Source organism: Myotis brandtii, unplaced genomic scaffold, assembly GCF_000412655.1.
Source record: "Myotis brandtii unplaced genomic scaffold, ASM41265v1 scaffold344, whole genome shotgun sequence".
Classification (NCBI taxonomy): Eukaryota; Metazoa; Chordata; class Mammalia; order Chiroptera; family Vespertilionidae; genus Myotis; species Myotis brandtii.
In genome coordinates this window covers 8,331,436-8,358,429 of record NW_005363247.1, presented here as the reverse complement: position 1 = coordinate 8,358,429, position 26,994 = coordinate 8,331,436, and the positions used below count along the sequence as shown (strand labels likewise).

The 26,994-nt window shown below is 38.7% G+C and overlaps 1 protein-coding gene across 2 annotated transcripts in view; it reads left to right on the top strand.

Annotated features, from left to right (window-relative positions):
* The first annotated feature begins 2,199 nt into the window (after positions 1-2,199).
* LIX1 (limb and CNS expressed 1) overlaps positions 2,200-26,994 on the top strand; it is a 48,431-nt gene continuing 23,636 nt past the window's right edge. Inside the window, exons 1-3 of one of the 2 annotated variants that reach the window (XM_005871529.2) lie at positions 2,514-2,547; positions 7,626-7,715; positions 19,190-19,353. In XM_005871529.2, the coding sequence (XP_005871591.1) occupies positions 19,204-19,353 (150 nt within the window). In that variant the 5' untranslated portion in view covers positions 2,514-2,547; positions 7,626-7,715; positions 19,190-19,203. Of the gene's footprint in view, positions 2,548-7,625; positions 7,716-19,189; positions 19,354-26,994 lie in introns of both variants that reach the window. The other variant, XM_005871528.2, reaches the window with a different exon arrangement.

The window sequence follows — 26,994 nt, the reverse complement described above, 5'->3', positions numbered from 1 at the left end:
AGGGTTTCAGAAAACTGCTGAATGAAAGGGCCTCATGAGATCAAAGAAACTATAGTAACAGACTGTAATGTTGTATAACCTTCCTTCCTAGAATTCTTATTTTCATTTTTTAAAATATAACATTAAAGAACATGATATTTTTATGAGATTATCTTTGCAAAGTTGGTTTTTGGCTCTCTAATTTGCCTTCTTTAGAAAAATCTTGTAGAGGTTGAAGACTGGTTTATTTAATGAATTCTTGCCTTACACTTTAGTTAGCGTTAGTGGTATCTCTGAATCACCCTATAAATTTGTGTCTCTCATATTGATGCATGGATATGCGGCCGACTGGGGGAATAGAAATGATTTGTTTGAAGACCAGTCCAGCTTTTAGGAAATAAATATATGACTTTCCAGAAAGCTAGAAAACATTTGAGAATATTTGTGCTCATTTGCAATATTAGATCTGAGAAAGAGCATCCAGCTCAATTCCCTAATTTTCTAGATATGGACTCTGAGCCCAGAGAAGTTGAGTGACTTCTTTAAAGTTATTCAGATAACAAAAGTCAAATTCTAGATCTTATATTTCCAAATCTACACTGCACAACCAAATATTTTTATGTAATTGGGATTAAATTTAAGCCCATAAAAAATCCATTTACCAATTGAAATCCCAGCATCAATCATTTCTAATTTTTGTTTTTATATTATCAGTCTCAGTCCTTTGAGAATTCATATTTTTCATGTTTCCCTAGTGGGAAACTTAAATATTTTGGTTTCCAATTGAATATCACACTGAAAGTACTTACATTCATTTATACTTTGTGTCCAATCAGTGTATAACAGTTTGGGGATTTTTTGTCTACAAACCATCCAATTTCCCTTTAAGTGATAAACTGGTGGCAAAGCTATTGATTATTTTCTATTTTGTACAGCCCATGATAAGTATACTTTGGGACCCTAAATACGTTTCTTAACATCAGGTGCTACTTCTTTCAAGTTTTTTTTTTTATAATAATAGGTGTGCACTCTGGGGCAGCCTCATGCCTGTTGTGTGTGGCATATACTCGCTGTGGGCATTTGCTAACTGACCGTCATTATAATAATAATTATTATTATAGCCCATTCCTTCGGTTTCCTTTTATTAAGCCCATCACCCTTCTACCAACTAGCTGAAGAAACTGGTCACATGGAAAACATTTTATTTTTATAGACTTTAAAGGACTGGTTGCAGTTAATCATATAATACAACATAATTGTGGAATCTGAAAATTGGAAAGAACACTGGTAAGCAACCTCTTGTGTCTACTCTAGAAAAATATTTTAAATAAAAGTAAAGAAGTCTTCAACAAGTTTTCAACAACTAACGTAGGTTGTAACCATTAAAATCAGTTCTTTTATATCTGGTCCAAATCCTTATTATCGCACTGGCAGCTCATGACTTATATTTATGTCTCCTGTGGAAAGATGAATGCTGTGAGTGGTATAAACAGAAAAAGAATCTGTTTTCTTAAGATCTTTTAATAACTACCTATATTCTCTTGAACAATATATATTTTTTCTTCTGCAATTTTTTTCCCCTTTGGAAATGGCAAAAAATAACATTTTATTAAAAGGAAAATTTGGAACCCATTAAGTTAATGTACTTATGTGACTCTCCTGCAATTTTTAATAGAAGTAATTATTATGAAATGAAAGGAAGTGAATGATATCAGAATTCATTAACGTCAATCTTGGGAATGATTTGCCTTGAAGGATAAATAGGGAAACAAAGTTCCCAGGCAAGCCGAAAGTCAGTCCGTGAGATTTTGTTTGCCACTGCTCATCAGGCTAAAGTGACTATAATTTGGGCCGGGGGATGGGAAGAGTGGGGGAGGGGGACTAAAAACTAGGCTTCCAAATAGATGCTTCTGAATTCAAATAGAGGCATAATCTGGTGCCTGGCTACATTCACAACCTTTATAGCATTTCTTTACCAAATAAGAATTTAGATTATACTGATTCTGAGCTGGAAGCCTTGAGCTGGAATCTCTTTTGTTACTAAGGAAATGTCCTTGAGAAATAACCTTCTTGCTTCTACATGCCTGAGAACAGCACATTTGAAGATGGGGGACCAAAAGAAATATCCAAGTCAGAAAGCTGCAAGCCATTCAGGCAAAAGCTGGTTGGAGAGGAAAGCTGTTCCCACGATTAGGGAGCTTCCCCAGCTAGCCTGTAGGTGGGTGTGTTTAACAGAAGGAAGCAATGGAAACCTGCCTGTCAGCCAGCCTTTAGAGCTAATTAGCTCAGCACACAACAAAGATAAGTGAGCCTGGGAGGAGGGCCCCCTGAGGGGTCTTTAGAGTCTGGGAAATGTCTGATTGGCAGATGTTAAAAGGGATTCTTTGGTAATCCTGTGCATCAATGAGCTGCACAAATTCAGTCCAGGACTGCAAGAATCCAGGCATGAGGACACGGTGCAGCAGGCTCACACAGGCAGACCCAAGATGGACAGAACCTTGGAATCCCTGAGACACATCATTGCCCAAGTCCTGCCTCACAGAGACCCAGCTCTAGTCTTCAAAGACTGTAAGTACTGAAGGGGAAAAGTTGTTTTACTTTTTTCAGAAAATAGCCCTAAACATCTAGTCACATCCTATTTAAATATGATTTCTTCTAAACCTCTGTAGTCGTGTGCTGTGGTCTAGTGATGTTTAACTTGTTCCTGACTTCAGTCAGAAAAATGATTTCATTTCATTTCACCTACGGGGTATTAGTTGCCGGGTTATTTTGTCAGTGATACATCTTGCGAACGGCTTAGAAGTCTCTCTTAAAAATCTAAGGCTCACCTAAGACTTAATGAACTTTTCCAGATGCTTTTGTAAAATAAAGCAGGCTGCAACTAAGGTTAAAATTAAAAATAACTTGCATATGATAATAAAATATATACTTGCTAATCTGTTTAATCTTTAATAACATGTATCACTTATGTTAAATCAAGTATTGTGCTTGTCTGAAATTTTTTTGTTGCAAACAAAAGTTAATAAATCACCACTGAGCTCTTAAATTTTGATAACAAATTGCAACACATTAGTTAAAAGGCCAATGAAATTAGATGTCTTCCCACCTCTGCAACACCCTTCCCTTCTAAAAAATCTAAACAGCTATGGCAAAGTTATTTAAAAATCTTCTTTTAATGATTATGAAAAATAACTCAATCAAGCTTTCCAAATCTGGCAGTACCATTAAACCATTTGTCATGTAACTTTGTTTCTGGAACCAATTTGATTTCCTGCTGCTGCAAAACAGACTATCTTCCCCCTGTATCTTATCTACAGTGGGTTTCATATTACAAAGAGCTTCTGAAATAGAACTTTGCTATGGAACTGCCCAAAAGGTAAAATGCATATGGATTTTTTTTCTTGTGCTTCAATAGGTTACAGCTTTCTTCTTTGTAAATCTTGCTATGTTTGTCTCCATCAAAACTTCAATGGTTTGGATTTTTCCTTTCTGATTGCTGAATAATGTTAGTTTCCAGATGTCCTTTTAGTTTATATTTCTCATATGTGTGATGAAGAAAAAGAAATGTTAGGCCATTTTATTCTATACATTTTTCTTCTTAGAAATTAAATTATAACTAATTTTCCCTTTAAGACATAAAATAAAAGATCTTTCTTTCTTTCTTTCTTTCTTTCTTTCTTTCTTTCTTTCTTTCTTTCTTTCTTCCTTCCTTCCTTCCTTCCTTCCTTTCTTTCTTTCTTTCTTTCTTTCTTTCTTTCTTTCTTTCTTTCTTTCTTTCTTCCTTTCTTTCTTTCTCTCTTTCTTTCTTTCTTTCTTTCTCCTTATATTGTATTCAAACATGTGTCAATAGCTATGTTAGGACTCATAAAATCACTCCCTACCCCAATCTAGCTTGGAGTCTATTCAGGTTTGGTATGTTTCTTTAAGTGAAAAGGGAAAGAAAGAATGTGTGTCTCATACAATAGCCCTGAATTCACCAGTGAAGGGTAAAGGGCTCTTGTCCTGCCCAGAGCTTTGGATAAATTGTGTAAGACCAGGAGGTCTTATGCTGAGGGCTTGGTTAGTGGAAGCAGTAAAAAGAAATACAGGGAAAATTTTTCACTGAGTTCATTGATCATTGTGAATTTAGGAAGTTTAATCTGAAATCATGGCCCACTTTTTAAGATGAATTAACCCCAAAAATTGTTAACAGTTTAGCATAGAGAATAAAACAGAAGAAGGGTTAAAATAAAGCATACATTATGTTCTTTCTGTCATCTAGGTCTTTGCAGAAACTCTTTCATATGGAAAAATAAAGGAATGTCCCATTGTATGTATTTCACTCATTAACATAGAATAGAAATTTGACCAGATAGCATTGCCTGCTTACCCTAGAATGGGCTGCTACTCTGCAACTGACTGCATTGCTTAAAGGTGTGAATATTACAACCCATCCTCTCCCTCAGGTGTTTCTAATCTGAAAAATGACCAAATGAAAGTGAGCCAAGTGGCAGATTTCTGCACCAGGAGTTTTTATAACATCAAAACATCTAGCCACTCACCATGCTCCTGGCATAAATGGGAACAGGCTTACTACTTTCTGGGGCAGGACATCAAAAGTCCGCCTGGGCCTTTGCCATGCCTCGGCAACCTCCCGTGTGCGTGCCAGAGTTTAGCACACGGACTTATTTTCTTTGGCACACCTGTAAGTTGCTGCCACCACCTTCCTGTTTTACACAGCCTATAGAACGCTGCCGCCAGCCTTGAATGGCAGGTTCTGAGCAGCCTCCTCTCCTCATCCCCCACCCTGGCCCAGGCTCTTCCTTGCAGAAGAAAAGGCTAAGCACTTAAGCACATCACTGCCAATCGCTTTAAAAAATTGTTACCTTACTTTTCCTGCAAGATGAAAAGGCAATCCAAGAATTTTAAAAGCCCAGCACAGTTGAACAAAGGAGCGTAAAAAAAAAGAAAGAAAGAAAGAAACCAACAACACTGTAAACGTGTTTTTCTAAATTTCTTTTCTATAAATGCAAAGGCAGTTTTTTCTCTTTATTCTTTAGAAACACATACTAGAGGGGATATAAATGATCATTTTATTAATTTCTTGCTCTCAGTTGGTTTGTGATTTTATAAAAAAAAAAAAAAGCACTAGTAAATTGAATTTTCTCTTCACATTGGTGAGGAAAAGCACCCAGAGTTTCTGTTCTGAGACCAATGCCCATGGGGATAGTTACAGTCATTTAAATAAATAAGATTTGAATGCATGTCTCAGCCAAGGAGGCCTTCCAAGTGGCATTTTGCAATTCATTAAGTCCCTCGTTTGTTTTAGGCAAGGTGTTCATCTGGCTGCTGCTGTCATTTGTTTTTCATTTTCGTTCCTTTACATATTTTATTCATAAACATAGAATAAAACAACATTTTCCCCCTTTTCCCTATTTTACACCTCAAATGAAAAATAATGGAAAGACATTTTTAAAAGGTGGGCTCTCAATGTGCAGTTTGCTCATTTAAGCTGTCTCTGACTGTTCCCCATACCTGAGTGTCCCCGCTGTGTAACAAGAAGCACTGGGCATCGCCACACCACCAGACAGATACTGGGCATATCTCCCTGCTGCCTTCCACTCATGGCTTTCTGCAACAACTCATTTCTTTTCGTGTCATGTGTCACAACCAAAGATGAGCTATCCTAAACACAGCCCCTGTCAGGTCTTTTAAGAGAGTGTGTGTGAGCTTCCTATTTGTTTGCCACTGTTTGACAGTCTCTCACATGCTTTCTCAAAGGAAATCACCGCATGATTTCAAGGTGGCTGCACTGTCAGATTCTACTCTGAGTGTTAACTCTTCAAATTACAAGAACACAGTATGCTTATCTGCCATCTTTGGGACCTTTCTTCATTGATGGTAATGCCAGGATGCCAAGAACTCATGACAGACACGATACTAGGAACATGAATCCTTCACAGTAATGCAGATATTATTGTTGTTTATAGATGAGGGAACTGAGGCTCATGAAGGCTAAGGTGACTTGCCCAAGGTCACACAGCTAGTAAGTGATCGAGCCAGAATTCAAATTCTATCTTCCAACTCCTCACCTTTAGTCACTGCCAGACATTGCCTCTCAGAGGTGTTAAATGATCATGCCACGGCAATATCTTCCAGGAAAACGGGGGATTGAAATGAACTCTTCTGGAAGTGTAGAGGGAACCCATTTAATGGGCACATCTGAACAGTATGACAGAGAGTGAAAGGGGAAGGGCATTTTTGAGGAGCGAGAACAGCTTGTCCAAAGGCAGATCAGGCAATACAAACAATGCATGGGCTGGGGGCGCGGGGCGGGGGGGAGGGAGGCAAGGCTGAGGCAGGTGGAGTCACCCTGGCGCGCAGGCAGTCGGGAGCCATTGGAGTTAACAGTGATCCTAGATTAGTTCTGGAAGTTTATGGCTTTCTGTTGCATTGGGGAAAAGATTATAGTGACATCTGTAGGAGGTACACTTCCTGATACTAAGTTGGGAGACAATTACAGCTTTTTCACAGCAAGAATTATTTTACCCGTTCCGGCAAGATGCAAGATTTGTGAATGTAAACATGCCTGTAGGGAGAAACCACATTCACTGTCTGAAGGCCAAAATCAGACAAACTTTCTCAAGCAGATGGTTCAAAAGCTATCTGAGTTGTCATCGAAGCCATGAGAATGTGTTGTTTCCAGTACTGATTTATAAAGTGACATGTTAGATTTCACCAACATATTTCCCCAAATTGTATAATGAATAAAATAAGATGGACCCTTTACTAAACATTGCACAATTAGAAGGAAATATCTCACATATTTGAGGTGCATTAACTCTTCCATTTGGGGAAACATTTTTCTGCATAAAAGGTCTTATTTATATCAGATAGGTGAATACTTCAAAAAGTATTTCTTACCCTTTGGAAAAGTTAGACCAGACTATAGAGCTATTAAAAACCTCTTAGTAATCATGAGTCTGGCTGTGTGCAATGTGAAAGAGCAAGATCCTCAAGAGTCAAGTATTTTCTCCATTTCATGCTTTTTAGTGTAGTTATCTAAATCTATAAATTTAATGGTACATGTGTGTTTTTTGCATTTCACAGAAAAGAATGGAGTAGGATGTAAGGGATGAAGGTATTTGTGCAGTAAAATCTCTACACATATTGCACTGAATTCACCATGTAAAGTATGTCTGGAAGAATATGGTTAAAAGAACCTTCACTGCTCACTAGCTCATTTTAGAGAAATTATTACATCATAATTACAATAATTTGAACTGTGGACATCTGGTTTACTGATGCCAATTTTACTTTAAAAATTTATGCTGAGATAATAACAACTATTTTTATTTGAAAATGCAAGTTTCAGTTCAGATATCACTGGGATAAGCACCCTTCTCCTTTTTTTCAGTAAATGCCCATTTGGCAGAGTTTAAATACTGAAAGTCTCAGCCCCAGAGGAAAATTTTTTTAAATGGAAAAAAAACTAAGTGGCTTCTTGAGCACTTAATGGCCATATCTGTCCTAGTATATTTATTTCTCAATGTATAAATAAGATTTAACAAATCAAAATAAAATGTGATTGACATTCATCCGGTGATCAAATCAGGTGCCTCTTCATGGTCTGCTGTCTCTTAACATAGGCTTTTTTTTTTTAACAGTTAAGATTTGTTAGCCTGAACTCAAACTTTAACAACTTCTGAAACTCATGTGTTAAGTTACAGCCCATAATAGGATACAGCTGCCCAAGGGTGAGTTTCTAAGTTATGAATTTTCTGTTTAAATGATACGGTTTTACTGATTATGTGCTACAGATTGATTTAAGAAATGTAAGACAACTTTAGAAGCCTTTCATAAAAGAATCTTCTTTATTTAATACACTTCACAGTGAAGTTTTAACCCCAAAGACTCATTTCTTTTCCTCCATGTTCAAATGCTCATGTAAGTTTAGTCTAAGGTAGTTAAAACAATCTTATTTTAAAAGAAAAAGAAATAAAGAGAATCCTATTGAAAGTTTAATATTGACAAAATAGGCAATTATTACACTCCCTGCAGTTCTCTCTATTCTCTCTCTGGTGTCCATGGAATGCCGTTTGAATTATGGTTTGGGCTTTTTCCCTGTTGCGATGATAATCAGTTGATCCCTATTTTGATCTCATCCTGTTAGGCAGCTGTGGGAACCCATCATTTAGTCACCACTCCTTTGGCGCTTATGGCCTGTACTGTGTAGTTTATATTTCTCTCATGTGGCTCTGCACTGTGAGTTATGGCCTCACTGGCAAGTTTTTGTCCACACCTAAGTTGGAAATCTCAGGAGGGCAAAGTCACAGCTTGCAGGTCCCTGGAACCCCCAAGGTGCCTCCCATGGAACCAGTACCTACCAGGTGCCCAACAGACCTGTTCTGATTGTTGGTTGGTTGATTTCCTCTTTCACAACCGGGGGAAGATTTTTCCTATTGTCAGGTGCTGTTCTTTATGATGAAATAAACTGTAATGAGACCTTCTAAGTCAGTGGTTCTCAACCTTGGCTGCACATTAGAATCACCTGGGAATCTCTTTAAAATCCTGATTTCTGGGCCTCATCCTCCGGAAATTCTGTTTCTTTGTTACTAATGTTGTGGCCCCAATTAGTAACAAAGAAACAGAATTTCCGGAGGATGAGGCCCAGAAATCAGGATTTTAAAGAGATTCCCAGGTGATTCTAATGTGCAGCCAAGGTTGAGAACCACTGTTCTAAGTCGTCATCGTCTGACACCTTAATCACAGCCTACTTGCATGCAGGGTTAATTTGACAGTCAGATGCGACTGGAGGGAGCATGGAGTAAGAGGGGGTTCTGAAATAAAGACAGCCCTCAGGCGACTTCCCTGAGCACTGCCTCAGGTTGGCCTTGGTAGAACAGCCTGAATCATCCCACACACCAACCGCATATGGTGACTCAGGTTGCCAATCCTCATACCCTCAGGGTCTACCCTCCCTCAACTGTGAGGGACCAAAGGCCCTTCACCATCCTCTTTAGGCCCAAACTCTGTTCCTTGAACATAAACCCTCATTAGATAGCTGTGGCAGGGTTTTGAAGAGCTTTTTTATAACGATTGTTCCCAGGGATGATACGTTATATGTGTACGGCCACATTTGCAAAGATTTGACTATTTTAACTAAACAGAACTGGTCAGTGAAGTAATGTGTTTTGTTCTGTTTTTTGCTGTTTGTTTGTTTGTTTAGTCCTTGGTTGGTAATCTAAAATCAACAGTCCTACAAAGTCTCTTAAATACAGAGCATTATCAGGGCCCGATGGAACACGAAAAGATACAGTCTTCCTGATTGGTTAATAGATTACATTAGGTTTTTATTTTACGTAGCTTTTGTGATATACGACATCATCTTACCTATGGTGCACACGTACTCCACACGTGGGAACTCAACTTGCTGCTGAGGTTTACTTCTGCTATACTTAATGACTTCTTTTTTCATTTGTCTTTGCAACTCCCTCTTGCCCCTTCATATTCTCTCCCCTCTGCCTTTAAAAAATATCACCATGTACTTCCAAAGATACAGAAAAATAAATGTTAATTTAAACTTCTTCCCACCAAAGTTCAGCAACTTTAAATTCTAAAAATGAAAACCAAACCAAAAAGAATGATATACTTCTTGCATATTTTGGAGAATTTGCTTAACTTTGTAAAACACTTTGTAAAGGATCATGATTCCCTTGAAAAAGTGTTCGGGGTAGAGGATGGGGACCAGAAGAGAAGAAAAAGCCAACAAAAGAAGAGACATCGCTGAAGGAAGGAGTTGGGCACTGGCAGGAGTGTTCCCAAAAGACAGTTTCTCTGCTGGGAGCAAAGCAGGACTCCAAGCATCTCAGTCCTGCTGTGTGGCTGTGACCACCTTTAGAAAGTGTCTACACAAAAGAAAAAGAGGCCCAAGTTTCCGACACATCGTACCCGACATGCGAGCTGTGTCAGCAAGATTCCATTATGTGGGCAAAACTTGGCAAAGCCTGAGGATGGTTATAAATGATTAGACAGCTGGCTGGTGGTTCACCAAGCCCAGCAACACAACGCAAAGGTACCCCATTTTCCAGTCCATTTTGCATGAATGGCAAATTGCATCATACCTTGAGCTTCACCCAAATGATTTGGGGGTCCTTTTCTTGTTTTTGTTTTTTTTTCCTCAACAAAACTAGAATAGCACATTGGCAAGAACAAGTTTTAGATGATTAAATTGCAAGCATAGAAAGTACTAATTAACTTTAAAATATCATCTGCTAAGGCTAATTTAATTAAAGGTTATATTAAAATATTACAGAACATAAATCCATCTGTTTGGAGGCAAAAAATCAATTTGAAAATATGTTAGTCATCGAGAAAGCCTCTTAATGATGTATCCTTAAATGGTAGCCTTTTCAATTTGTCTTTAATTGTTTTTGGCAGGGTACATTTTACCCAGCTAGGATTTTTTCTCATATAAGGCATAAGGAAAATTGGTTCTTCTTTTCTGATAGATTTATAACATACTTTTATGATTCCTTTTTGCAGACAAATGATTGTCTTCCATGCAGGACTTATATTAGGTAATTGAACTGGGCAATGAACTATAATATTTCTACTTTCTTGAAGCATAAGCAGTCATTAAACATTAAGTTAAAATAAAAGTTAGATACTTTCTGCAGTTTTTGCTAAGAGCAGGTCTATTGCCTTTAACATTCATTAGAAAGTAAAAAAATTGGGATAAACATCCATATTTCCAATTTTGAGACATGTACCATTTCATCTATTTTCTGGCTATAATGAAGTTTTGACTTTACTGGTGAGTGATATCAAAAGAGCTTTCTCTTTTCCATCTCTGAACTCTCCACATATTTTGGAAATAAATTGAATAGCACAATGTATACAATTAGAGAATTTTCAGACTTATCGCCTATTTTTAGAAGGTTTAATGATATGGTTTCTAAACCAGGAACGGTCCACTTCAAAGATGCAACATGCAAGTATATAAGCAGGCCTTTTCATTTCTTCCTTCACCGTCTCTTACCACAAATAATAGCTAACACTCTGGAGCTTACTATATTAAAGCTCTCTATTCTGAGCATTTTCCATTTTGAGCCTTACAGCAACCCTGTGATGTAAGTACTGCATTTACAGACAAACCTGGGGCAGTTAGGTCGGTACCTGACACTGGTAGAAACAGGAATCAAATTCAGGCATTCTGGCTCCTGAGTCCATAATTTTAACTACTAAACAAATTGCCTGCCTGTTGATAAAAGGTGGAGAGACAAGATGTGGTCTGAATTTTATTGTGTTTGAACCAGTGCCTTTATTTGAGGACTCTTCTGTGACATACTCCATAATCCATGGGGCATTTGCATCCACTACATTTGCAGAATTCCCGTATGAAAACATAGATCATGTGTCCCTACCGGCATCTCCATTGTGTTCAGTCTGTGAAAATGGCAAGCGCTGTATTTTTAGGATAAAAGCCTTCTGAGTGCCAGTTATTGATTTCCTTCTCCGATGGGACTCTGTGCTCTTTCCAGGAAGCAAGACTCTCTTGCTTGCTTCACCTCCTCCACACTTAAAAGACTTTTTTTTTGCCCAAGCTCCTCCCTGAGAAACATGCTTCTTGTGATAACCCAGATGCAAAAGAGCAACTGCACATTCTCTCCAAGTGTCTGGGCCCTTCCTCTTCATGGATGGAACCACCACAGGCAGCATGTCATGTTAGCAAGGGAAAAAAAGGCATTCTCTGCTCCTGGTTTTCTCTCCCTCTTGGGTATAGCTGGGACCCCAGGACAATGGGGTTGGTTTTCAATCATTAAAAGGAGCTAAGTCCCCTTACCCGTCTCTTATTAAATCATACTCCCTTCCTCATGGCACCCTTTCCCATCACTCGCTTATACAATCCCTCACTCCCTTATACAGTCACTCCCTTATACAATCCCTCAGCTGAGGCATTAGTAGTTTTCTTACTCTTTTTTGTCAAATACCACCCTCTCTCCTTTGGGAACATAGTTTCTCTTCTCCTATCGTAGTCTCCATCTCATGTCTCTGAGATGGCTCAGTGTAGGCCCCACTTTTATGCAGATATTTCCTGACCTTTTCAGCCCAAATTCATCTACTTTTTTCATTCTATTGATTTAATTATTGTACATCAATTTTTAAGTTTTAAAATCAATCACTTTAAAATCAATCTCTGTTCTATATTGTAGCACTTTAACATTTTGTTCACAATTGTATTGTGAATATATTTTTTTGGGCAATGTAAGACAAGAGTACTCATCATCCTTCATTCGGGATTTTCCTAAGCCCTACTTATTACGAAGGTAAAGCCCCAACTGCCAAGTGGCTAGCTATCACTTGTCTCCTCTAACCAGGCTTCATCCTTCTGCATATACTCCATCATCTCCAGCTGAAGAATGGCTGCTACCACCACATCCATGCTGTGTGGGCACCATGGTGGTTTATACATGAAACTTGCCAGTCCAGAAGGAAGTGCTGATCTCTCCATGAATCATAGTGACCTCACTTACCTTCTATACGTTCATTCAGTTGCACTCAAACTGTTCGGATATGTGGAGTTTTCTTAGATTCCAAATGAATTTAACAACTGCTTCTAGATGAATAGCCCTGTGCTGGATACCAAGGAAGCTCTAGAGAAGAATGAACCAGAGTCCCTGGCCTCTAGACTCTCACAGTCTGCTGTGAGTGAATTTCCAGAAAACTGCTCTACAGGATGAACTATCACAAGGTGTTTCATTCTTCTGGCCAGAAGGACATCCAGCCAAATCTGACTTGAGAGAGTTAGCCTTTGCTGAAGCTGATTGAGGATTCCTGCTAGAGTGAGTCAAAGGGTGGATGGTGAAGGGGTTAACATCGCTGGATGTCTTCATTGGTCAAATGTCTCCTGTGAATCCCTCAATGCTGAAATTTATCATCAGAAAGAAAGCTTGAGGAAGGGGAAAATGAAAACATCATTTATGAGAGACTTGCTTGGGGATCTAATTACCACTCTGAAAAATCTGTCATAAAGAAATTTCAAAACACAGCGAAAAAGAAAATAGCCACACAAAATAGTCTATAAACTGCATAGCAAATTGTTTTGGCATCAGTACACAAAATATTTAAAACTGCCAAAGAGATTTATCTTAGTCAGCTCGGGCTGATGTAACAAAATGCCATAGTCTGGGCAGCTTAAGCAACAGAAATTTATTTCTCACAGTTCTTAAGGCTAGGAACTTCAAATTTCTGAAAGCTTCGGTACTTAGTGAGAGCCTTCTTCCTGGCTTGCAGATAATGGTTGGGAGAGGAAGCTACGGTGTCTTGTTCACAAAAAGGAACTGGATTTTTATGCTATTATTCTTAGAATAACGACATTTTCTTTTAGTGTCCATTGAGACAAAGTAGAAACTTTTGAAAAAGAACTTTACTAAGGTTTGGGAGAAATAATGCCTGACAAAAAATGATGTGTTCCAGACTATAGCTTCCTGGCCCTGAGGTGGAGGGCACCATCACACAGACTTGACCTTGACTTTTGCTAACACCCCCCTGTCAACACCCTCCTCAGTCTTTTGTCATTTCCTCTTGTTTCTCTTGTGGTCTCTCTTTTAGCCATCTTTCCTTGAAAGAAGGTACTCTAATGGGATGCCTAGTCACAGCCCCCTCTGAGCACATAATCAGTGGGTATATTTATACCATTGCTTTAAACCAGAGCAAAGTGCTGGCTGAAGATTGGTCATCAGGATACCTGTCCACATACACGCAGACTGCTCATTCCATGTGACAGTGCCAACCTGGAAACATGTCATATCACTTGTATGAAAAAATATTAGCTTTTGCTTCCTTTGACTTTGTAAGAACAAATGTCAGGAAAATAGCCCCTGGGAAAAGCTAAGTGAAGTGATTTTTATGAAGAGCCTCCTATGCCTCCCCTGCCAACAGCCTCACAAATGCAGCATATTTCCATTCCTCTGACGACATTCAAATACGCAGCTAACATTGTTTATGCTCCTACTAAGTTCCAGACATTGTGAGGAAAATGATATAATTCTTACTCTGAAGAGAACTGTCTCTTTATACATGAAAACAACTTAAATTCCATCATAATTAGGGCGTGTCTCAGGATAAATGAAGAGCATATATTATACACTTAGGCAAGAACTAGGTTTAAAATCCCAGGTCTAAAATTGAGTAACTGTGTGACTGTACCCTAAGCATCTTGAACTTCTTATCTATAAGTTGTGGGTGATAAAAACCTATTTGCGGGGAACATTGTAAGGATTAAATGAGGAAAAGCATGGTACCTGGCATATAGTGGGTACATGGTAAGGGAGATGAGAATAACGACTTCTTCCTTCAGCAGGACTTCTCAAACTTCAACGTGCATCGGGTTGCCTGGCAACCTTGTTAAGAAAGCAGATTCTGGTACAGTGGGCCTGGGTGTGGCCAGAGATCCTGCCTTTCTAACAAGTTCCCAAGTGATAACCGTGCTGTTTCTCAGAGGACTGCAGTTTCTGTAGCAAGGAGTTAGAGATTTTTGTTGTTGTTGTTTTGGTTTTATTTCTTAGGAGTTGATACTGGGGGCAAATCTTAAAAAAAAAAAAAAATGAGTAGGTACCATTAAAGAAGACAACAGACAGTGGAAAGAGGGCGCTCCAAGGAGAGAATGGAAATACGGGTCTTTCCAGTCACTTGAAGAGAAGTTTGGAATGAAAAAGAATATCAAGACATAGGGTTTCCCATGCCTTGCCAAGGAGTTATTTATCCTATAGGTAATGAGGGACTCACGGAAGGATTTAAGAAGCTGTGAGTGATTTGATCAGCTATGAGATTCAGAAAGATTTTCCTGGAAACAATTAGAGGATGGGTTGGATGGGAGGGTGATTGGAATCAGAAGGGTATTGTGGGCACCTGTGTAGATATACTTGGTGAGCTATGAGCCAATGCAGCAAAGGCAGGATAAACTGAGAAGAAGTGGGGTCTATGGAAGATGTCAGGATATGGAATTGACAAATATTGGGCATTTATTTAGCTAGAGAGAGAGGAAATGAAGGTTTCTGCCAGGTTCCTGATTTAGGTGACATCACACTCTAAGTAATTCAGGAGAAAGAGAAGAGTTGATGGAAAAGAAAATAGCTGAGTTTGGGAATATGTTAAATCTGGGCAACATACAAATGGAAGTATTTATTAACAAAGCTGGAGTTACAAGAGAATGTTTAGGAACTGTCAGCTCATATTATGGTAGATAAAGTTAGGGAGGTAGGTTCTGTCATTGGAGGAGAACAGCAGAGAGAAGTAAAAAAACAAAAACAAAACAAGGACAGGATTGTCATGCAAATCAACATTAGGGGTGGGCAGAAGGAGAGAAACCCACTAGAGAGACAGAAGAAATGATTAGATATAGAGAAGCAGATCAAGAGGACTGCTATTAGAAAAGCCTAGGAATAGGAGATTGTCTAGAAGAAATTGATCAGTTGTGTCAAATGCAGTTAGAAGTCAAGTAAATGACTGAAAATTAGGAATTGGTGATATTTGCCAGAGTAGTTTCAGTGGGATAAAATAAAGGAAAGCCAGATGGTAGTAGGTTAAAAATGAATGGAAAATAAGAAAACATAGATTATAACATATTTTTTTCTAGAAGTTTGACCATAATGGGAAAATTTTAATAATTAGTAGCCAAAAATAGCCTCAATATTGAGTGTTTCATTTGATTGGTTGATTGATTCATTCATTCATTCATCATCTTAAGCATACTTATGGCAACTGAGAAGGAGTGCATAAAGAAAAAACATCTAAAAAATAGGTCAAGACAATGACTACTATAACAATGCCCAGGAGAAGCAGCACAAATTCATTTGAGACTTGAGGAATTAAGGTGGAAGTGGGCACCTGTGTAGATGAGCCACTCCAGATAGCACATGCTTGATAGCCCAAGTTTGTTCTGTAACATGAAGGCAGGTTCATTGCAGAGCACTGAAGGTGCAACTGCAGTTCTCTAAACTATGTGGGGCCTATTCTCAAACTTGGGTGGTTTTCTTTAGCAGTTCTTGACCCTCTGCTCATATTTTCTTTGATATTGTCCATGAACCTTGTTGTTGATACTTCAAAAAAATAGAGGAGCCGAAACTGGTTTGGCTCAGTGGATAGAGCGTCGGCCTGTGGACTGAAGGGTCCCAGGTTTGATTCCGGTCAGGGGCATGTGCCTTGGTTGCAGTCACATCCCCGGTGGGAGATGTGCAGGGGGCAGCTGATCGATGTTTCTCTCTCATCGATGTTTCTGACTCTCTATCTCTCTCCCTCTCTTAAAAAATCAATAAAATATATTTAAAAAAAATAGAGGAGCATGTTTTTCATAAATAGAGTATCCTCTGATATTTGGATCTTTGGAATTCCAAATAACAAGCTGGACTTCTTCCCTCTGCACTCCATTCATCTGGTTTTGCAGTCGTCCAGAGGAGATAGAAATAGGAAGATGGATTGTGTGTGTGCATGGACGTATGTTGCACTCTTTAGAGGTGATGACATACATAAAACCATCAAAGAAATCTTCCAAGGTTGCAGAATGAAAAATGTGAAATCTGCTACTTTTATTCATGTAGAAATTTTACTGAGTACCTACCTTCAAACTCTTTAATTCACATAGCTTTATGTGCCAAAATTCTTGTGTTCATTTCACCTAAATAATCATGAATCTTCAACTTCCTACTCTAGTTCTCAGCTGAACATCATTCAACAATGAACTTACTTAAAATAGCGGTTAATATGCTTTGTTGACTATCAGAGCAACAGGGCACGGGCTTTGGTTTTAGGCTTCAATCTTCAAGACATCTCTGCTGAATTCTGGAGGTCAAGTGCAAGTAGAAACACAAATCAACCAGTTCAAAATCTTTGTTTTTTTGGGGAATAGGAGGGAAGGAGGGGGGTGAACAGAAGAAATATAATTTATAAAATAAATGTTCTAAATCTATTTTGAATTACATTAACTGGTAGAAAATATCATTTCAAATATTTTTGAGTGAATGGAAAAGCTCTAGGTGACCAATCTCAATTTGACCACTTCAACTTGTATTTTATATTTTAATTCAATTATCCCCTCTAGTAGTCTTCCATTTTCCCAGTTTCTTTACAAACCACTTCTTAAAAGCTAAACACTGCACAATATAGCTCAATAAAGCAGGGGGGCGGGGGGGAAGGAAAAGAAAGAAAACTAAACACTGCAGTATTTAAATATACACAGGATTTCAATTCCTTAGATGTCTCAATAATTTGCCTGAACTACATACTGTTAAACTGATCTGTGACCTAGGGTGAGGTAAAGGAGTCAGGTGCTCTAGAAACAGTTTAAAGGGGGATTGTGCAATGTTTTTGCCTCCAGGTCAATGTGACTCTCCTGACTCCCTCAAAAATATCAACGCCCAGCATTTTGAAGTACATCCAGGAAATTCCAGAGAATGTCAAAGGGTATATAGACCCTATGTTACACAAAAAAATGCTTTAAAGAACAAAAGTATTATTAATTATTTTTTAAATTCTCACCCAAGGATATTTTTTTCCAATGATTTCTAGAGAGAGTGAAAGGAAGGGAGGAGGGGGAGAAGGAGAAAGAGAAGGAGAGGGAGAGAGAGAGAGAGAGAGAGAAGAGAGACACATTGATTGGTTGCCTCCCGCATGCATTCCTACCGGGGCTGGGGAACCTACAATAGACTTAGGTGCCCTTGCTGGGAATCGAACCCTCAGCCCTTCTCAGGCCAATGATCTAACCACTGAGCAAAGCTGGCCAGGGCAGAACAAAAAATTATTTAATCTAGAACTTAAGGAAATCAAAAGTGGTTTGTATTAGTATATTTTCATATGCAAGTGAGAGACACCAGTTCAAAACAGTTTAAGGAAAAAGCGGATGTGTTGGTGCGGGAGCTCAAAGTCTGCTGTCAGGACTTAGTCTTTCTCCATCTATTGGTTCTGCCCTTCTCCGTTGGTTTTCTTGTCAACTTGATTTCCCTTTGCTTGGGCAGCAGCACACTTAGCTCCTATCACCCTAGCAACCCTAGTGAAAAAAGAAGAATCCAGTCTTCCAACATTTCCAACAAAATTCCTGGACTTATCGGCGGTAGATGACGAGGCTTTGGTCAAATTCCCACCCTCAGCCCTGGAGAAGACATGGTTGAAGGAAAAGTAGTTGTTTAAGAAAAACCTTTGTGCTATTTCCACAAAGAGAGGAATGAATCCAAGGGCAGGCAGGTAAAAACAACAGACGCCCTTCACTGCCTTCAAGTTATGCGGTAGGCTCTCATGTGGATAAGGGGATAAGCTTCTAGGGGGCCCCAGAAATGAACTTTACAGAAAAGCAGATTTCAGCTCAGTCCCAAAAGGACCTTTTCACAGTCAGAACCATTAGCACTTGAAATAGGCTGCCTCAAGGTGTGCCAAGTACCAGGTCTCTCCACGTATTCAGGCACAGGCATCTGTCAGTAGCGTTAAGCAGGGAATTCCTGCATTAGGCAGAGCTTTGCCTGCATGACCCGCAAGTTCTACAATTCTATTATCCTTGTTAATTTCCACAATTCAATTTGCAGTACAGGATAAACAAACCAACCTAATTTGATCTGGAAATTCTGCAGGCTATCACAGGTCATTTAATCTAAAACACATGGCTCCAGCCATTACCATGTTTTCTGAAGTCATCTAACAGACGTGGTCCCTAACAAGGTCTCCATGTTATTAGTTTCACTTATGGCTTTTTCCAGCCTCCTGCTTATTACACAATTGCCTTTCATTCTTAAAATTGGGTGGGGAGAAGCATGAAAGACTTTTCTTCTTTCTGCCGTTTTTCCTCTTAAACCTTATAATAGGCGAGTCCCAGTTAAAATTACATTGCTTACATCTTTACCTTCAAATTTGGCTTTCACTTTGCAGGTTTAAGAATCTATGAGAAATGGGAGCAGAGGCCCTGGGTAATTATAGGTCTGGACAAAGTTTATTAAGGCAAATTTTCAAAGAAGAAAGAGTGAGATTTTTAAATTTGATATTAAATTGTAAAGTCAATTTAAAATACTGCAATGTGGTTAGAATTAGAGCACCAAGTCACTTGACCCATACTCATGAAGAAATAAACACATTTGTGTTAAGTAATATTTGTTTCTTTCACAACTAAAAGCACCCCACAAATAAAACTTTGTTTTGCCAGGGTATGTCCATTTTGAATAACTGATATTTTTCTTGTCTTTTTCAGTGAACGTTGTGTCGATGTTGCAGGAATTCTGGGAAAGCAAGCAGCAGCAGAGGGCTGCGTTCCCCAGTGAAGGTGTGGTGGTGTATGAGTCACTGCCATCTCCTGGGCCTCCCTTTGTGAGTTATGTGACCCTTCCAGGGGGAAGCTGTTTCGGCAACTTTCAGGTAAGAAGCAACCATACGTTGGTCAGTGAAAGTTAAAATAGAGTAAGCCCTTTAATAAAATGGCAACATTATAAGTTTTCTTGGTTGAAATGAAAAAAAGCTGTGTCATATTCCATTATATATATGTACTAGAGGCCCGATGCACGAAATTCATGCAAGGGGCTCAGCCCTCACAGCCCCTCGCAGCCTTGGCTTCATCTAGAAGGTCATTCTGCTGTTCGTCTAATTAGCATATTAGCTCTTTATTATATAGGATGTGTATATATGTATGAAAATTGGTCAGATATTTCAATTTTTTAAACTGGAAATATTTTACATTAGGGTATCCCCTAATAATTCTTTATGGAAAGTGAATTTTACAGCATTTTATTTGCCTGATAGTTGCTGCCTTTTTCCCAGAAAATATTTTGGAATATACCTTAAAGAACAAAGGAACTTTGGTAAAGTCCTTCCATCATGACCCTTCCACCAGTAGATAGTGTCCACTTTCCTGAATTTTGTAATCAACTGTTAACCCTTGGGAAATTGATTTAACTCCTTGATCTCCTCAACTTTGAGATGAGGAACAATACCCACAGGATTGGTCAGGAGCCATGAGATATACATGCAATGTGTTTATTTAGGATTCCAATTGTTTTGATAATTATTGTAAAGACTTCAGGTGGTTAAATCTTTATGATGTTTATGAGGGGTGTAAATGATGATTCATTTCTAGTTGTACACCTACTCACACAAAAACATTGGCCTCATCAACATCTGGTTATCAAGTGTGTGTAACAAATACTCACTGAGTGACTAGGAAGTATCCAGCATCGGGCCAAGTAATGAGGATATGGTTCTCACCTTGAGGGAATCAATGTACAAAAATATTATAGTAACTACATAGGATTGTATTTGAGGGTCAAGAAAAGCATAAAGGAAGGAACTTCTCAGTTTACCAGTCACCTTTGTAAGTGCCTTTTTAGTGCAGTAAACTATCTCTTAATTTGCAATAACTGGCAAAATGCCTTATTATAGTTTGTGGAAAATGTGAAACTCATAAACATTTAAGTTTCCCTCTTACCTTTGACAAGCAGGAAGCCCAGAGTCAACTTTTCAGTGTATCTCTTTGTAGTGTAAGTCTACAGAATTTAATGTCATGTAATACTTAATATTATTTATATTTCCACCTCTAGTGTTCCTTTGAACGTAGTATGTCTCACTTACTTATTTTATCCTATTACCATGTATCTGTTTTATGCTATTTTACATATTTTGTGGAGTGAGGAGAGAATATAGTTTAAATAAATAGACCCACAAACCTGACGCCTAGGGGAAGCCAAAGAAGGGTTCATGAGGAATGCAATCACAAGCCGAGATCTGCAGTTGAGGGTGTCTTTGCCAGTAGGTAAAGGAGAGATGACATCCTCAGCATAGAGAATGGTGAATGCAAAGGCATGGAGTGACGAAAACCACACACACTTTCAGAATTTTGGGAGTTTTCCTTTGTGGCAGGGAAGTGGTGGGAGATGATGGTCAGATACCCATATCAAACCATAAGCGATCTTCATGCTTTGTAAAGGACAACAGGTTTTATTCTATATAAAATCAGCACCACTCAAGGATTCTGAGCAGGAGAATGGTATATTCACATGTGTTTCAGAAAGTATTCTGACAGTAGTAAGAGGTAATTTAAGGCTAATTTAAAAACTACTTTCAAAACTGCTGACCCAGCCAGTCAGTGAGGTCTTGCCTTCTACCTTGAGCAATAGTCACCAGTGGATTTTGACCTCTGGCCAATGAAAGTGAATTGCTTGATGAGAATGATGTGAAAGTGGGTCTAGAAGCCTCAGAACAGAGCTTGTTGTAACCCCAGACACTTAGACAAGAATGATGGGCAGGGAAGGGGGAAGAAAGGCAGCCACTGCAGAAGGGATTCTCTAACCCGTGTGACTCTGTAGTACTATCATCAAACGTTCTAAGGTGAAGCCTGCCCACAGTAAAGTAATAGTCTCCATCAGACTTCCTGTTTCAGGGGAGACCTCCTCGGGAAACAGACCTACTCACCACCGAGTGGGCTTTTGAGAGCCACCTAAACAAATCTATTTCTTTGTCCATGAATGTCAGTGGACTAAAGATCACCAAACATTTGAGGAAAGCTAAAAGAATAAGAGAAAAGTTCAAGGCAAGCAAACAAAAGAACAGAAATAATTCAAGTAGCGAAGGACATAAGAGAGTATCACAATGAGTATCCTCAAAAAATTCTGAGAAGATATTTATCCCTAAAATATCCTATATAATAAAAGGCTAATACGCAAATTGTCCCCTTGGGAGTTCGACCACTTGCTGTGACATGTGCTGACCACCAAGGTGCGGCACAGAATGAAGGAAAGAAGGCCCCGGTTGGCAGCCAGAAGGCTCTGATTGGCCCTGATCGCCAGCCTGGCCTAGGGACCTTACCCATGTACAAATTTTGTGCACCGGGCCTCTAGACTATGATAAAAGGAGTAAGTAGGGAACAGGAAATTTAAAATATGACTGCCAAATTAGAAGAATAAATAAATAAAAGAGGAGTAAGTAGATGAGTGGACATAGATCACAGCCAAATTAATAAAAGATAACAAAGTAAAAAAAAAATAGTAAAGTAAGTCTTCTAGAACTTAGAGCACAAGACAAGAGATTTAAAAAGATAGTACAGGAGACATGGGGATAAATCTGGAGGTAAACATCCTAAATAATAAATAGCTAATATGCTAATTAGACCAAACAGCAGAATGACTGACAGTCTTGACAACCATCCAGACGAAGCCAGGGCTGTGAGGGCCGGCCAAGGCTGCGGGGGCTCCAAAGACCAGCCGAAGCAGCCATGGCTGTGAGGGCTGAGCCCTTTGCATGAATTTCGTGCATCAGGCCTCTAGTTAATTTAATATTAGTTCTAGAAAGAGGTAAAGGAAATAGCTAGGTAGAAATAAATAACGGAAGCAATTTTCTTTGAGTTAAAGAAAAGCACAGATTTTTATTTTGAAATGGTCAATCATATTCCAAGCAGAACCAGGACAAAAGAATCACTTAGCTCTGTGACTGTGTAAGACTCAGCATTCTGCTTAAAAGATGGATCAGGGGACTTTATTTGATATAGCATTTGTACATTAATATAACCATGTGTTTGTTTTAACATAGACTGAATATACATGAGGGTAGCTTTGGTGGAGTTAATGAAGTAGGGCAAAAACTGACAAACCCGGTCAACAAAACCAAAAACGATTTATTTGAAAAGATAAATAAGGAAGACAAATCTTTGTCATTTCTGAGTAAGAAAAAAACCAACATATATACTACACTAAACATGAGAAAAGGGATGCAATTATAGGAACATAATATAGGAATACTACATAAACAATTATATTTTTAAACATGAAAACTTAAATGATATTGAAATATCTTGAGAACTCTCTGTATTATCTTTGAAACTCTTCTGTAAATCAAAATTCATTTCAAACTAAAAAGTTCTTTTTTAAAAAGACCTCAATAGTTCCCTATTACCTTCTTATTATAGACTAAATTTTGTAATCTGTCAATAAAGATTATACGATTGTCCCTAACATTTTTTTCCAGCTTTATCTCCCTGAATTCCTCTCCTGACACTCAGTGATTCATTCTAACTTTTCTTCATTCTTGCCTTGACCTCTTCTGGCCCCTTACACACTCACACTGTGACCTGCTCGTGAGTGCTGTTGCCACCTTCTCTTCATGTCCAAACCCTGCCCAACTCCCAGGACTCCACTCAAATGTCACATCCCTTATGAATTTTCCCTGAACCCCGTGCTAGATTTCTCTACTTCCTCTGATTTCCCAAAGCAGTTATATCAGTTTCACTTCTAATATTTTATGGGTTTGTTTTTACCATAGGCTACAGCTACTTATGTGCATGTTCTATCTCTGTAACAAAATGTAAGTGCCTCGGGGACAGGTCTGTATTCTTATATCTCTATGATGCTAAGCACTGTACTTTGTATATAGTAAGTGCCTAATAAATTTTTTTGAATGAGTAGCTAAATGAATGAATGACAAGTCCCAAGAATCAATGAGTTTATATTTGTCCATTTTTACATATTGATTGATATACAAAGTAGCATATACTATTATATACTGTTTAATATATAAATTAAGATATTTCACCTAACTCTGCAAGACAGTGAGCTAAGAAGGAAAAGTCAGTAACATTAAAGTCAGCTCATATCTGTGGTTAAAGTTTTGCAAGTGGATTAATTTGGAAGTACTGATTTAATAAACCTTCTAGCCTTGGCCAGGTGGCTCAGCTGGTTGGAGCGTTGTCCTGTACACGAAAAAGGTTGTGGGTTCAATTCCCAGTCAAGGCACATGCCCAGTTTGTGGGTTTGATGACTGGTCAGGGCATGTATAGAAGGTAATGGATGAATGTTTTTCTCTCACATCGATGTTTCTTTCTCTCTCAGGTGTGCTCTTCCTTCCTCTCTCTAAAAATAAATAAAAACATATTCTTGGATAAAGATTTTTTAAAAAATCCTTCTAATTCTCTCTGCATTTAATTTATACATTAGTAACTTTGCCTCCACTCTGTACCCATGACCACGAATAACCAAAATTTGGCCATACTCACACCCAGGTATGCATTATATTTGTTCATATATAATAAATTCATATATAATTATTTGTTCACAAATAATTATATTTGTTCATATATAATACATGAACTATTATAGATAGTTATTATTATAACTATCTATAATAATAAAAGCATAATATGCTAATTAGACTGGACAGCTGAACAACCTTCCGGACGTCCTCCCAGACATCCTTCCGGACAAAGCCTCGGAGGCAGGGGCTAAGGCATGGATTAGACCAGACAGCTGAACAACCTTCCGGATGTCCTCCCAGACGTCCTTCCGGACAAAGCCGCGGAGGCAGGGGCTGAGGCAGAGTGGTTAGGGGCAATGAGGCAGGCAGGCAGGCGAGCAGTTAGGGGCAATGAGGCAGGCAGGCAGAGGCAATTAGGGGCAATGAGGCAGGCAGACAAGTGGTTAGGAGTGATGAGGAAGGCAGGCAAGTGGTTAGGGGTGATCAGACAGGCAGGCAGGTAGGCCAGTGGTTAGGAGCCAGCGGTCCTGGATTGCGAGAGGGATGTCCAACTGCTGTTTTAGGCCCAATCATGGGATCGGGCCTAAACCGGCAGTCAGACATTGCCCAAGGGATTCCGGATTGCAAGAGGGTGCAGGCCGGGCTGAGGGGCCTTCCCCCCCCCCCTCCTGTGCACGAATTTCGTGCACTGGGCTTCTAGTCTAGAATATAATGCATTTGACAGATCCGTCCCGTGCACGAATTTCGTGCACTGGGCCTCTAGTCTAGAATATAATGCATTTGACAGATCCATGAATGGATTAGAGGCATAAGAGTAAGACATTCTATGCTCTTGTTTTTGTTTTTGCTACTTTGAGAACTATGAAGTTTTAAATTGTCTCATAAATTTCTACCCAAAATGATAGGACTTCCCTTAGGAAGTACATTCAACATCCTCTTTGTGGTCTTTTAAAAATAGAAAACAAAATGAAAAAACTGAACTTTTCAGCAGGGAGGAGTCTTGGTGATCTCTCTGATCATTTCAGGGTCTCCTTTTCCTTATGTTTAAATCATCATATTTTAAGGTTCTCAGGAAGATTGTTAACATCCTCGCTTTAAAAGATCCAGAATTTCCTGAATCAAATATGTTTTGAAATTGTGTTTGGGTGATTGACTGCCAAATCTGGCCCCTTAACCCATTTGGCCCTCCAAAATATGATTTGAGAAAGAAAAACCAGGAAGGAAAAAAAAAGAAAAAAAATTTCCCCTAAAGCAATGTCCTTGCACTTTTCTTTGTCAGTTCAGAAACCATCTTAAATGATATTTTCACCATATAACATTTCATCCTGTTTTTGCCAGCATTTGGCCTGTGAGAGCCTACATGCTCATTCCTGCAATGCCTTTAACGTAATCAAATGTCACCCTTGTGCACTGCAAATCATTTCACGATGGACTATTAATGCCAAGACCATGTGCTGAGACACGGAGAAGCCGTTATGCCAGCAGTAGCCGTCTTACTGAGCTGTGGACGTCACCTCCAATGGTGCCAAGTAATTGAAAATACTTGAAGTGTAGTAAGGGACTGGATTGCATACTACACTAATCCCTCTAGTTTCATGAAAGCTATAAGAGATTACGCTCATTCATTCTTTAGAAGAGTGGTATTCAGACTGTGCTTTCGTTTTCTGGCTAGTACAAAGGAAAGCAGTCAAAAGGTTCTGATGGACACAAACCACTGGTTTTCTGCAAAGAAACCTCCTATTGAAGTAAAATGGAAGCTGTGTCCAAGACGACTAATTAAAGAATTTTCCTTTAGTCTTGACACCACAAACCACCCCCCCCAAAACAGAGAACTAGAGGGAAAGAAAACAGCCATAATCCTGTCTTTAACCCATTCCTGCATAAACTACTGTAGTAGAGGAAAAGAAAAGTGAATATGTGATTAATTTTTAATTTCTAAACAATAAATAAAATGACCTATTGATACTAAATTATTTTTCTTTTAGAAAGTTATAATGAAACACATTAATACTAATTGTGTTTTCTATGAAGAAAGCCATCTTCTAATATTACAGGCATTAAGTAGGAATTTGTGCATTTTGGATGTTTTTTCTTAATGCCATTTTTATCTAGGCAGTTAATCCTTCTCTAGTCACATATCATTACCATGACAACTGGCAGTTATTTCCATTTTTTTTACAATAGGAGCAACACAAGGGCCATCAGATCAACCTCTGGCTCCCCTCTTGATAAACTCAGAAGGAAAGCTGCTCATGGTTTCAGTAGCTGTTTTGTTTCCAAATCCAAAAGGGGAACTTAATTGAGTGTTTTATCTTATTTTACATTTTATTAAGAGGGTTGTGATTCAAGTTTTATTTTCAAGCCAGTGACATGGTCTTCCATATAGTCTGCTAGAGTGGTTTGGATTAATGAATTTTATTCTTATTTGGAATAAAAAGCAGAAAATCCTTTGGGTATTGTAGTAGACCATGCGATTACTTATGTGCATGAGTTATGGTTGAATAAAAAATGTATCCCTTGGCTGAAACATGGATGTGAGAGCTCAATTTATTTGAAGGACACTAATTCATTGGGGTGTCATATCTTTTTCACAAGCTTTTGTTGTTAAAATTGCTCCACAATAATAAATACAGGCGCTACACACTGGGGTCAGTACTTAGCCCATTTGTACAATGCCAGACACCACAGGAAATTGAGATGTAAAATTGCCATAGGCAGCCTGTTGACTGATTTTGTTGCTTGTTTGTTTGCTTTTACCCAATGTTTGGTGTTGCATAGCAGGACTGCACAGCTGGGAGACGTGACATGGTACCCTCACAGCAGACGAGTTCCTTGCAAAGATCTGTATCTAAAAGGCCTTTAATTCTTTTTTTTTTTAAATATATATTTTATTGATTTTTTACAGAGAGGAAGGGAGAGAGATAGAGAGTTAGAAACATCGATGAGAGAGAAACATTGATCAGCTGCCTCCTGCACACCTCCTACTGGGGATGTGCCCACAACCAAGGTACATGCCCTTGACCGGAATCGAACCTGGGACCTTTC